Source organism: Mauremys mutica, chromosome 5 (genome assembly GCF_020497125.1).
Source record: "Mauremys mutica isolate MM-2020 ecotype Southern chromosome 5, ASM2049712v1, whole genome shotgun sequence".
NCBI lineage: Eukaryota > Metazoa > Chordata > Testudines > Geoemydidae > Mauremys > Mauremys mutica.
Window position 1 is genome coordinate 20,807,012 of NC_059076.1, and position 13,188 is coordinate 20,820,199.

At 42.1% G+C, this 13,188-nt stretch overlaps 1 protein-coding gene across 2 annotated transcripts in view; it reads left to right on the forward strand.

Annotated features, from left to right (window-relative positions):
• CFAP299 (cilia and flagella associated protein 299) overlaps positions 1–10,499 on the forward strand; it is a 407,655-nt gene extending 397,156 nt beyond the window's left edge. Inside the window, exons 5-6 of one of the 2 annotated variants that reach the window (XM_045019968.1) lie at positions 4,056–4,185; positions 8,714–10,499. In XM_045019968.1, the coding sequence (XP_044875903.1) occupies positions 4,056–4,185; positions 8,714–8,809 (226 nt within the window). In that variant the 3' untranslated portion in view covers positions 8,810–10,499. The remainder of the gene's footprint in view (positions 1–4,055; positions 4,186–8,713) is intronic. The other variant, XM_045019967.1, reaches the window with a different exon arrangement.
• The last annotated feature ends 2,689 nt before the right edge of the window (positions 10,500–13,188 follow it).

The following is a 13,188-nucleotide window of genomic DNA, read 5'->3' on the forward strand; positions in this document are numbered from 1 at the left end:
CAGGCCATATCTTTTTAGCTAACTTTCAACATGTATTTTTCTTCCTCCAGGACTAGTCAACATATTCATAAATGATCTGGAAAAAGGGGTAAACAGTAAGGTGGCAAAATTTGCAGATGATACAAAACTACTCAAGATAGTTAAAGCAAACTGTGAAGAACTACAAAAGGATCTCTCAAAACTAGGTGACTGGGCAACAAAATGGCAGATGGCATTCAGTGTTGATAAATGCAAAGTAATTTACATTGGAAAACATAATCCCAACTATACATATAAAATGATGGGGTCTGAATTAGCTGTTACCACTCAAGAAAGAAATCTTGGAGTCATTATGGATATTTCTCTGAAAACATCCACTCAAAGTGCAGCGGCCGTCACAAAAGCAAACAGAATGTTGGGCATCATTAAGAAAGGGATAATAAGACAGAAAATATCATATTGCCTCTATATAAATCCATAATATGCCCACATCTTAAATACTGCGTGCAGATGTGGTCGCCCCATCTCAAAAAAGATATATTGGAATTGGAAAAGGGTCAGAAAAGGGCAACAAAAATGATTAGGGGTTTGGAACGGCTTCCGTATGAAGAGAGATTAATAAGATTGAGACTCTTCAGCTTGGAAAAGAGATGACTAAGGGGGGATATGATAGAGGCCTATAAAATCATGACTGGTGTGGAAAAAGTAAATAAGGAAGTGTTATTTATTCCTTCTCGTAACACAAGAACTAGGGGTCACCAAATGAAATTAATAGGCAGCAGGTTTAAAACAAACAAAAGGAAGTATTTCTTCACACAACGCACAGTCAGCCAGTGGAACTCTTTGCCAGAGGATGTTGTGAAGGCCAAGACTATAACAGGGTTCAGAAAAGAACTAGACAGTTTCATGGAGGGTAGGTCCATCAATGGCTATTAGCCAGGATGGGTAGGGATGGTTTTCCTAGCCTCTGTTTGCCAGAAGCTGGGAATGGGCGACAGGGGATGGATCACTTGATGATTACCTGTTCGGTTCAGTCCCTCTGGGGCACCTAGCATTGGCCACTGTTGGAAGACAGGATACTGGGCTAGATGGACCTTTGGTCTGACCCAGTATGGCCGTTCTTCTGTTCTTATGATAACAATATACCAACAGTGAGCAAAGCAAAAATCTTCATGAAAAACAGTTACACTGCACAATAGCTACTTATCAAATTGAACTGCCATGGTTTTCCAAAGCACCATTACGAATCACACTGTAGCATGGCAATCATTTGGCAAATGTACTTATTTCAATCAAAGCTGCTTAAAGTTTAAAAAGAAAGCCAAAACCCAGCATCTTAAACTGTTTTACTTGAAAAAAGTAGCATGTTCCCGTCTAACCGAGGGCCTGAGACATGCATCTTATTATAAAACAGTGGTTGGCATGGAGTCAGACATATGTGCTCTATTACACAGTGTCATGTCCTACTGAGACATTGACCTCGCTTGCTCCAGAAAGCTATGAAAGGACCGACAGGCCAAATCCAATCTAAGTACGCTGATACTTTGTCATATTCGGCAAGCACATTAAGAATGCCAATTTTCCCCCTATTAAAATGATTACTACTATGATACTCCTGGAGGGCACAAATCATGAGGATGTCATTTCGCTCAGGGTAACGGTGGGCGTTTTGGTTTTGATTTCCATTTCTTTTGTCCTTCGTTGTCCTACATCTCCCCCGTCAGCACCCCTTCTTTTGCTGCCCAACTCTAGAAAGTCGGTAGTTAAATTATAAGGAGGAGAAGTGAAGCTGGATAGCTCACATTGCAAATTCATGGAACCACAAACTGGAAAAAGCTGTCAAGCCATCATTGTTTATAATTAGCTTTTGACTGAATTCCCAATCTGCTATGAGGAATAGTTTGATCTTGCTGTATGTGTGGTAGGGAGGGAATACTAGAGAATTGAATCAAGGAACTGATACTTGTTTTGAGGAAAATAACCCATTATAGTATAATCTAACCCCGTGGGATGGGAGGTGGGGCTAGAACAGGCACAAGCCCTTTTTACACTGTCATTTTGCTTTGCTTTGCTTTGCTTTCTGCTTTTGTTGCTGATTTAAGTGGCCAGTGCTAAGTCTGGGCCAACAAAGCCCACACCTAGTTGCTGTCTGTCACCTTTTCTTTTGGTCAGCAGGTGATTGGCAGTCTCTGTAGGAAATATCACATTCATGGCAGTGTCAGACGTTTGGTGCATTATGGGTGAATCTTACCTCAGTGCACTGAGGACCCTAAACACCACTGAAGCCTCACCTAAACTTGTGTAATGAACTTGTAGAGTGCATCCGGCCTTGAGCAAGGCCCTCTTCACTGGGATGAGTTTCACCCCTGGAAAAGGTGAGCAGCCAGATTCTAATGTAAGTGAGGACCAAAATCCAGTTTACAGCTTTCGCCAGGATTGTCACAGCTGAAGAGCCTGGACCAGTGAAGTCTACAACTAGTGTGACACAACTACAGGACTCCATCTAATGATACAGGGTTCCCTCTACTGGTTAGAACTGGGCTTCTAGACTCCCAGGTTCTGTTCACACCTCTGCCCTTGACTTGTGTAACCTGGGCAGATTGCTGAATTTCTCTGTGCTTCAGTTCCCCCTTCTGTTAACAAGCTCTAATAATCATAGACTATCAGGGTTGGAAGGGACCTCAGGAGGTCATCTAGTCCAACCCCTTGCTCAAAGCAGGACCAATCTTCAGACAGATTTTTTCCCCAGATCTCTAAATGGCCCCCTCAAGGATTGAACTCACAACCCTGGGTTTAGCAGGCCAATGCTCAACTATCTCACAAAGGTGTGATGAGGCTTAATAAATATCTGCCGTGCACGCTCAGATCCTTAGGTTGAGGATGCTGTGTAAGTGCCAGGTACAAAGAGAACATAAAGTGGGTTTCAGTGCCTGTGCTAGTCATTCCATTATCTGGGTGGGCCTTTTTTCCTACCCTGCCTATCTCCAGGGTGAGAATCTGCCCAGGCTAGATCTGGTTGATGAGAAGTAAGTCTGCCTCACATTCTTCTCTTTAGATTTCCCTAACACAACATGTTGCACCACTACTACGCCAACAAATAATATAAAATCGGCATTCTTGCTGCAGGTGCACTGCGGGCACTGTTAAGAAATGCAGAAGCGGGGCTGTAATCTCACAGCCATTTTGGTATATCCCACATGCTTGGAAACTTGGCAGATCCTTCATTGGTTTCATTGTCACTTGCCCAAAGAATTATTTCTTAAAATTAAAAGGAGGAAAATAAGATATATGAACCTGCTAGAATTCAGAAAACCCGTAATATATATAGCAAAGACTGATTAATTGATTGCTCAAATTGTTCTGTTTTAATTTTGTATTTGACATATTCGAATTGTGATTTTTCTCTTGCTTGGAGTAATGATACACACAAGGCATGTACCAAAGAGGCCTGCAAGCATAATAAGCCTATTTGAACATTGGCTCTAGAATCAATCACAGACTTGAAATGTGCAGGTTTTTTAAGGAGGTGTTCATCGTGTTAATGAATTTTCTCTTGGACGCTCATGTTCAGTCAGCACCCGACCTGTATTTAGCCCAAAAGGAGCCGTACAGCAGCTAAAATTACATTACTACAAGAACAAGAAAGCAACAATTCAGTTACGATGAGATACAAAGGGGAAGTAATCATTTCTCACAGTGTGGTCTAAGCACTTTCAGGTGATTGGCAGAGCTGTTTCTGGCACACTGCTTCCTAAGATACGTAACCCTGTGCATGAATCTCTTAGTAGCAGTACTACTAAATATATTATGCTAGCACCCACGAGGCCCAATTTTAGTTTGCCAGAGGCTCTTTTTTAACCAACTGAACGCAGCAGAACAGACATGTAGAAGCAGATTCTGAGAGCCTTACTCTAGTTTAGTAGCACTTCACTCCGCAGTGAATTTCACTGACTTCTATGGGGCTATGCAGGGAATAAGGAACTACTTTGCATCAGTGAGGCGGTCTGAATCAGACCCTTAATCTGAAAGTATCACATCAATTAAAGTGGTAACATTTATGTTTTATACTTTCACAGCTTTTACAACTGGGATAGAAATGTCAGCACTTCAAATGCCAGTCCAAATTACCAAGTGATTGCAGAAAATGCATGTGGATTACTCTTCAAGAACAAATGTGATAGGAAAATAGTAAATGTGGATCCCAAGGTAAATCCCTTTTTTCAATATTCAGAGTCTCCTTTACGCAAGGCTTTTTGATTCCGTATCTGTTGAAGTCCTGTTACAAACTAATTATTTATGAATATGCACCTTATATTTCAGGCTCACATGCATGCAATCCCCTGGCTAACACAGCTGGCCTCTAGGTACCATAAAGGTTAACCTCAGCTCACTCTGTTTTTAACTGCAAGTCTCCAGCCCTTTTCCTTGTGAAGACAGCAGTGAAAACATAAAACTGTTTGTTTGCTAAGGCTGAAAGGACTATGCAGCCCATGCCACTTCTGCAGCAGGAGGCTGGGGGGAGAGGACCTAAAGATTCTCTCTCACACACACATGCTTTTTATGGTGAATGAGACAATTAGTTTGGCATGTGAATCCCTTTACCCTCCCCAGAATCTTAAGGCCAGTCTTCTCCCCTCTCTGTCAGGCACTTCAGTAGCACATGAGGAAAACCAAGCTGCTGCTGCACCAAGTGGGACCTGTGCAGCTACCATGGCCCACCTGTCCTCTCACTGGTGCCTGCTTCCCCAACCCCAGGCCAGAGTCTGAATAGCTGGTATTGGGAGGGAGCCTAGAACCTTATTCCTCTACACAGCAGCCAGGGATAACTGCTCCCTCATGCTCCCACACACCAGCTCTGGAAGACCCCCAGTTGTCAGGAGAGACCTGTCCACTTCAAGAACCAAAGAGGACCCATTCCCAATTTACCACCGAAGGTGCCCTACTGCCCACTCACCCAATCCCCCTCCAGTCAGACACTGCCAAGAGATGCCTCAGGACAGGTCTCTGATCTGCCTGCCCCCACTGCTTCCAGTGGAGGCCTCAGCCTGCTTCCTCCCACTGCTGCTTCCAAGTAAGGAAGCCAGAGGAGCCTGACTGAAGTGCTGAGGAAGTCAAATCATAGTGAATTGAGAGATGCTGGTGCAGAAGGTGGGAGGGATTGGAAGGACTGATGGATTTGGGTCTGGGAAGAATACAGGATTGGGGAAGGGACAGGTGGATTTTAGTGGGGGGAGGGAATGGGGTATTTTATCCAGAGACTGTCACATGCATCTCCAGAAGAGGTGGAAAATTGTTGAGGGGAGGCACTTGTTAAAAATGTTGGCAGCATATCACTTGGCTGACAGGCCCAAATTTGACCCTACTTAACAGTTATATTTTCCTTTATGAAATGTGCTGACTAGTGGATAAAAAAATGTGAAGTTCCTTCAGAACAAGGGTGGAGACATAGAACAGTTATAAAATCCCAGCTCCTGACTGGGCAATCCACCGCCACCAAATCCAGAGTGAACGGTCAGTTGGAATCACAGACCAATGCCTTGCCAGCAGTTTTTCTGCAATGAACTGAAACAAAATGGATTCCTTTTCAGAAGCACTCAGAGAGCAGGGCTACACCTTTTTAAAAAAATCAAAAGCTGAAAGACTGTCCAGGCACATCTGAAAATCAGGCCACTCATTTGAGTAGCTTTGCAGAGATTTTTGCTGCCTGACTTCAGGTACCCAAGTTGAAAATTAGACCTGTGTGAAATCTAAAAGCCAAATGCTTTCAGATTTGTCCTCATTTTACAGATTAATAAAAAAGGCAGCTCACGTCAACTGTCAGAGCATTGTGTGCGGCATAGAAATAAAGACAACATCAGAAATGTATACTTGTCTGTTTTGCTATGCAATGGAATCAGAGTGTGTGACTCTGTGCTTAAAGAACTAGGACTTTTTTATATCCTTTGGCTGGATGTTTTGTTCATGTCACCAGAGAGGCAAAAACAGTCTGATGACAGTAAAAGATTCTGATAATCCTGCAAAATATAAAACACGGTATGTGGCCGGCCGAGTGTATTGTGTAAAGAGGGAGTTATCAGGGTTGAAAATTGCTATGGGAAGAAACTCCCATAAAATATGCTGGCCTTGAAGAAGGTTTAGGTTATTATGGCAGCGTAAGGGTTAAACACCAGTTTAAATATATCTAATACGCTGTCCCACACATGCGAGAAATTTGTCAGTATGTGCTCCCTCTGGTGGATATAAGTTAGTCTCATGCACATAGCAAAATGCCTTTGTCCTGGCACAGAAGTGTTTATAACTGAAGCAAACACAGGAAAATATTGATGTTTGCATAAGGCTATGTACCAGGGAAATTGAGAGGAGAATTTATCCTAAAGAGTGAAGAGAATTTTATCAATAATGTTATAGACTCTGTGTCATAAAATAAATATGGCATAAGCACATGTTAGAGAGTGCTTTTTCGTTAATAATGGGTCTGATCCTACTCCCATTGAAGTCAATAGGAGCTGTGGCATTGACTTCAGTGGAAGCAGAATTGGTTTCCTTATTCTATAAAACTTATTTTTTACTTAAAAATAATTATGCCAAACAATTGTTGAAAACATAAAACAAAGGTGGGGGGGGGAGAGAATCATTCACGTGCCATTATTGGATTTAGTATACATTAAAATGCCCCAAATCCTATGTGAATGTGAGGTCAATGTTAGAATGCTAGAACATTCAAAAACCTAAGGGTTGGGATTTTCAAAGGGGCCTATGGGTGTTAGGCATTGAATGTCAAAGGGAGACGGGCACTTCACACCCTTAGGCCCAAAACTACCAAATCAGAACAGTCGTGTTTTCCACTGACTTGGCCCTGGTGGAATTGGCTGGCAATGGAAAATCGGACCCACTAAACCTGGACCAGGAAACAAACTTGCTTTCAAAATTGAATATAGTGCTCCTGGGGATATTGGGTTATACAGTCACTGAGGGAAGTCAGGAGGAGGAGCAAACGACCAACAGAGGTTATGAATTTTATCCAGTTACATTTAACTTGGCAGAATTGATTGAACAAATGTAAATTCCTACCTCTGTTCCCAAAGATGCAGCATGTACTGTCCATGAACAGCCGGCTGAGCTTTTCATATGTACAATGGAGCGTGACTTCACAAACCCCCGCCTCACACAGTTCTGCTGGATGCCCATTCTTTGCAGCATCCAAATTGCCCCCTTTGTTTTAAAATTTGTCCTTTGACTTGTTCCAATCTACCTCCTAGACTTAGAGTCTATCCCTTCTTTTCCTGCATCTCTTGTTTTAGAGTAGCATTGGCCTCCTCTCTATCATTCCATGTCTGGAGCCAACTTTTGTCCTCAGTAACACCTAGGCAACCCTATGTGCTTCACTGGGCTTGCACGGATATAAATGAGGGTAGAATTTGGCCCAGTGTCACCAGCGGTGGTGCAAAAGCCCACGTCTCTGCAGCTCCTCCCATCTGGAACATCCATCTTTCCTGTATTTCTCAGCCTCGTTACCTCTCCATCTCATTTCAAATCTCAGCTGAAAACATCTTTTCTCCTTTGTCTGCACCCTTTTCTATCTGACTTTGTCTGCTATTATTTATCTAGTTCTGTGATGGTTACATAACTTTGTAAAGTGTTTTGAAATCTGTACAAAACAAACATACTATATACAATCGAGTTACGCAGGAGTTCCCCATTTTGAGCCATAGTTGAAGGCTATTTAAATTGCTGCGTGTATTATTTTCTTTCATGCTGGAAGAGGAATGGGTTATAACCCTGTAAACAATGTTCTTCTGATCAGAATTGTTCTTCTGATCTTGATTGCGCTTTTTTAAACTTTACATCTGAGCCCTTGGACTGTAGATTGAATGTGACAAACACACCCATGCTTTGGTTCCTCTCAAAACCAACATGAAGTAAGCTGGGCAATAATTTGTTTGGGTTTGTACAGAACAGATCTAGGATGATGGTTTCTTTGAAGTGCTTCCCATGAAAGATGGTTGCATATGAATAGCAACTGTACAAAATATCAAATTATACACATTTTAAAATGAGTGCATTGGTTTGTTAGACAGTCAAAAATGCATACCTAAAAAATGTGTTGGGTTGCATTGAAAGTGGGCCATTGATCTAATGTCCTGCAGCTGGAGAACATCTGTAACAAATAACCAGATATTTTATTTCTACGTGAAAGATACTTGCACTCAGAGTGCTACACCAAGTAACATCTTTTGTTCATTTATAATTTTTTAAAAATGTAAACACAGCAGAAATATGTACTGTGTATTTGTATGTTGCAGGATATAGTGTACGTGCATCCCCAGCAACTATCTGTCTGTCCATCTGTAGAGAGAGATTTTTCAAAAGCACTTAACATTGGCCTAAATCTACTGCCACTGAAATCAAAAGGAGTTTTACCATTGGTTTCAATCTGAACAAAGTTAAGCCAATGCTGCATGCTTTCTACAACTGGGCTCTGTTTGATCAGTTGATTACACAAGTGTGCCTTTTCTTTTACCTAAAGTCAACCTATATGAAATGATGGTAAGTTTGTGGTATTTATTCACTGGCTCTTGGACTTTAATCTGCATTCAAGAAACCACATACGTAACCTGGGCAGAGTTGGTAGGTTCCATATTTCAGGGAAGCAAGGAGGAAATACATGTAACTCTCATGGTTTATTATTTGTCTGTCCTGACAGTTGGGTTAACTATAATACTTTGTGTTTCAGGCTTACCCAGGAGACAGCACAACTCGGACACCTATTGAGACAGATCTCTACCTCCAAGTAGTCATCTATGACCATATCCTCAGAAGAAAGACCTAAACACCAGCTCATTGGCTCTTCCTTCAAGCATCTGTTTACCAACTTTTATTCTAGCTGTAAGAGAAATAAATCAGTTTGAAGAGATCTCTACCATGTGTGAAACTGGTCTTCCAGTGGAATGGGGTGGTGATGTTTGGTCTGGGTTAGGGTCAGTTTGTGACAGGCTGTTTCAGGGATGCTGAGTGGAAGGATACGCTGCCCCACCATGCCCCTGGACAGAAGTGGGGTTCCATGCACTCCCCAGATCATAAGTACTGCCCTTTCCTAGTGCCCTTGGGGCACATGACACTGCAAAGGCAGTTGGAGTGAAGAGGTGAGGTCATGGCCCCAACTTCTTCCCATTTCACAGAAGCCAGCAGAGCTGGCTGTCTACATGGGGGAGCATGCTGCCCCCCTTAAGCAGGATAGTAGCAAGAATATTACCATGTGTAGTGGAGGTTCAGATTCCTGCCTGCAGCTCCCCCTTGGACAGTGTGGCTCCCCTACACAGAGCTGTGCCTCTGTGGCACAATTGATCCCCGAGTGACCACTTCTGAGGCCCCCTCCCGCCCCAGGACTCATCCAGGGAGATCGCACTACAGAAGATAACAATGGGTGTGAAGAAATGTGCACTGCTCCTGTGGCTGCGAGTGTCTCCTAGAGCACCACTTTCCTTCCTGCTCTCACAGTGGCTCCACTACAGCTGGCCACATCAGCAACTCTCTGATACAAGGCTGTACGTTCGGGCAGCAGCCCAAGGCCCCAAGCTACTCTCCTTTGTCCCTGCAGCACTCAGCTAAGCTGCCAGTGCACGTATGATCCAGACTTTGGAGCTATCAATAGATACCTCCATCCCAAGCACTTTGTAGCCATCTGCTGAGGGGAAGCACCAAACTATACAGCAAAAGGAGCAAGTAGAAAGCAAAGAAAAAGAATAGTTATAGAGAAAGAAAAAACAGATGAGAAGCAAACAGAAGAAACAGAAGCAGAAAAATCCTATGGCCTGTATTATGCAAAGAAGTCAGACTGGATTATCAAAATGGGGTTTTCTGGCCTTAAAATCTATGGATCTATTAAAAGGACAGGTAAGGGAAAATAGACAAGAACAAATATTATTTCAGCTGGGCTGGGGCTTACCATGAGGTGGGGACTTATTCGTCAATCCATCACAAGCATGATGCCTTTGGACAAGGCTGAGAACCTCTCCCTTAGCAGTTTGTATTCGAAAAGGCCTTTACTGAGTGGAAGAGGCAGTGTTCCAGCAGTTACAAAGTGGAAGTTTGTTCGTTCTTCAAAGCAGCAATAATTTGAGAGACTTACAAGACAGTTTTCTTTCCAATAAAATTGTCAATGTTATGAAGTTCTGCCATTTCCAGATATAATAAAATGTTTTATTGTAACAGCTTGTTTTTATATAGAGGACTTCATCCCAAAGCACTATACAAACTTCACAAGCAGACATACAAACTGTATGCTGGGATCGCTTCATTTAGCACTGAAATGCAGCCAGTCTTGGGTGAAACCTATCTGTGCATAGCAACTTCACGCAATCTCTTAGATATACTGCCGCAGTATATTTCAGATAAGCCTCATGCATAAAAATCTTAAGGCCTTGTGGAATTTTGTTAGTATCGTATTTAAGATTTTATCCCCAAGTTGCTGGGGTTTTTTTTTTCAATATTTATCACAAGTGAAGTAGATGTTTTTATGCTGTGTATCTTAATCATCCAAATATAAAATCTTTTGATGAATTTTAGCTGGTATGAAAGTTTTGCAAAATGATATTACTGGGCTATTGCTAATTTTACAATAAAAATCTGTGGTCTATGTGACAGATGTTCCAACTCCATGCAATACTTTTGGAGACCATATTATATTAAATGTATGTATCACTATGGACCAGGGGTTGTATGCAGCTCCAGGGGGAGGGTTACCACAATTCTTTCATGAACCAAAAATGGTGGGAGGTGATTAAGGTGAATCTTCTAGGTGTTAAACACCTCCAGACAGATGGGAGGTTTATATATCCTGATTCAAATTGGATTTTTCACTGCCAAACAGATAAGGAAAGGGCTTTTGATATAAAAATGCTGCATTTAAATGGACTTAGGGACTTCTTTCTGATCCAGCAAATGGACGGGACCTCCTGTCCAATGGGACCCCCAACCCTGCAGGTTTGAAAGATTTTGCCCCACAGAGGCTCCATAAGACTAAGGAGTGATTCCTGGTATCTTTAATGCATGTTTAAATCTGTTTATTGTTTTTATTAGGTTTTCTCTATAATGCTTTTACCGTAAGCATAAAGGTGCCTGCTTAGAAAGAGCTGTGTGGACACTGGTAACAGTAGCGCAGCTGGCGGGGAGCAGAGGGGAGCAGCTGCTCCCACTGAGTGGAAAAGTGGCGCCTTTTGAATTTTTACTCACCCGGCAGCGCTCCAGATCTTTGGCGATGCTTCGGCGGCATGTCCTTCAACTGCTTCGGGTCCGCTCTGGGTCTTCGGTGGCACTTTGGCGGCGAGTCGGGGGGGTTTCTTTTTCTTTTTTTCTTCTTTTTTCTTTGTGGCGGATGGCATCTTTTTTTGTGTGTTCACTCCCCCTGCTGCTAAAACCTGGCTTCACCACTGACTGGCAATACCCTGTTCATAGCCCTGGTAGAGAGAGAGCAAAGCATGAGTGCTGGCCATTAGGCAGACTGGCTTGCTGGGGAAATCACAGTGTAAGGTATGGACTGTGCAGCCTTTAAAGGAAGTGGGACAAGGATCCCTGCCCAGAGACAGGAGATGGTTGGAGACCTGAGACCTGACTGGGCATGCCTGGAGTGGACCCCAGAGGGGAGAATACAGATGCAGTTCTCCTGAAACTGTTACAGCCTGATTCTTCACTCACTCATTCTGGTGTAAAGTACGGGTATCCCATTGAGTTACACTAATGTAAGATACTGATACTGTCTCCACTGAAAGCCGGAGAAGAGGAAACCCCAACACTAAAGGCTGGTGGATGGGACATTTCTGAGAAAGAAAATGAACAAGTGTGATTGAATTTTTCATACTTCTGAAGCTATGAATTTTAATTATTCTTTCTAGGTCTAATCAGATCTTAAAGTTATAAAAATCTAAGGTGGGAAACAGCCCCTGGAACATGGAGGAAATTATGAATGGGGTGGGGGAGAGAGAGAGATGAAATAAAAGTAAATAGAATTAAACTTCCAAAGTTGTGGAAATAATTTCTTCAAGGTGAATTCAGCTTTCACTAACCTTTGTCCCGTAAATCAACACTTTTGATGTTGGTAAATTACAGCAAGATTAGGAGAACACCATGTCTGTGCCTGCAGGGGGAAAGAAGGAAATTTGGATTCAAATGGGCTTTAAATTACAGCCTGTACATATTAATGTGATGATCAGTGAATGTACTAATGAATGAGCAATAGTTGACTTGTGTGTCTTTACAGGCGTACAACTGAGATGCTTGTAAAATATAAACAGCCTCATCTTCTGAAGTTGACACTCACCTCCTAGGAAATACTGATTTTGTGCAGTTTCTAATTTGAAATAAGATTCAGATGAAATGTTTAACAACAACAGCATAAAACTAAATGTAATTAAGAGCAGAATATTACTGAATCTACAAAATCTCTGGCAGCCCAGTAAACCAGTCAAAATGACCAATCATGGAGAAGTCTCTGCATTTACCACAGCCCATGGGCCAATCAAATGGTTGTTAAAAAAGCTGATAACCTTACTGTCCTGCATGCAATCAAATTAAAAAGTTAGAACTAGGATGATACATACTAAAGCAAAATCTGAAGTGATTATAACTTTGTTCGATGGCAAGGCGAAGTTTTAAGGTGTCTCCATGGGAGTTGAAAATCTAGCCTCTATTCTGGGTGGGGATCACTTGAAAATCTGTCCATGAGCATTTTTGAAAATCTGGCCCCACATTTCATACAGTCTGGTTAATTTCCTCTAACCACCAATATGTTCCTTATGGCTACTTCAACATTTGAAATACTTTCAAATTATTACCTTCCCCCCGTGACTGATGAGTTTTCCCAAAATCATGTCATTGTGCTGCCCTGGCTAGATACATAGCAAGACCAATATGCCAAACATGGTAATCAAGGGAATAGATTTTTCAAGAAATAACCGTATGAAAACTCCCTGAATGTCTCTCCTGCACTCTTGACTTTTTAGCAGCGATGAATACAAACGATCCACTCTGACCATGACAGTTACATAAGACAGGGCAAGTGTATATTCAGTACAACTGCACTAGAGTTTACATTAAGAGTTATTGGGGGGGTGGGGAAATTGTGAATGTATATTACAAGAACAGTAGATCTATACAATTCTAATTTTATGCCCATGGCTTTTTTGTGTAAAGCATATTTAAACTGGTTCCAGG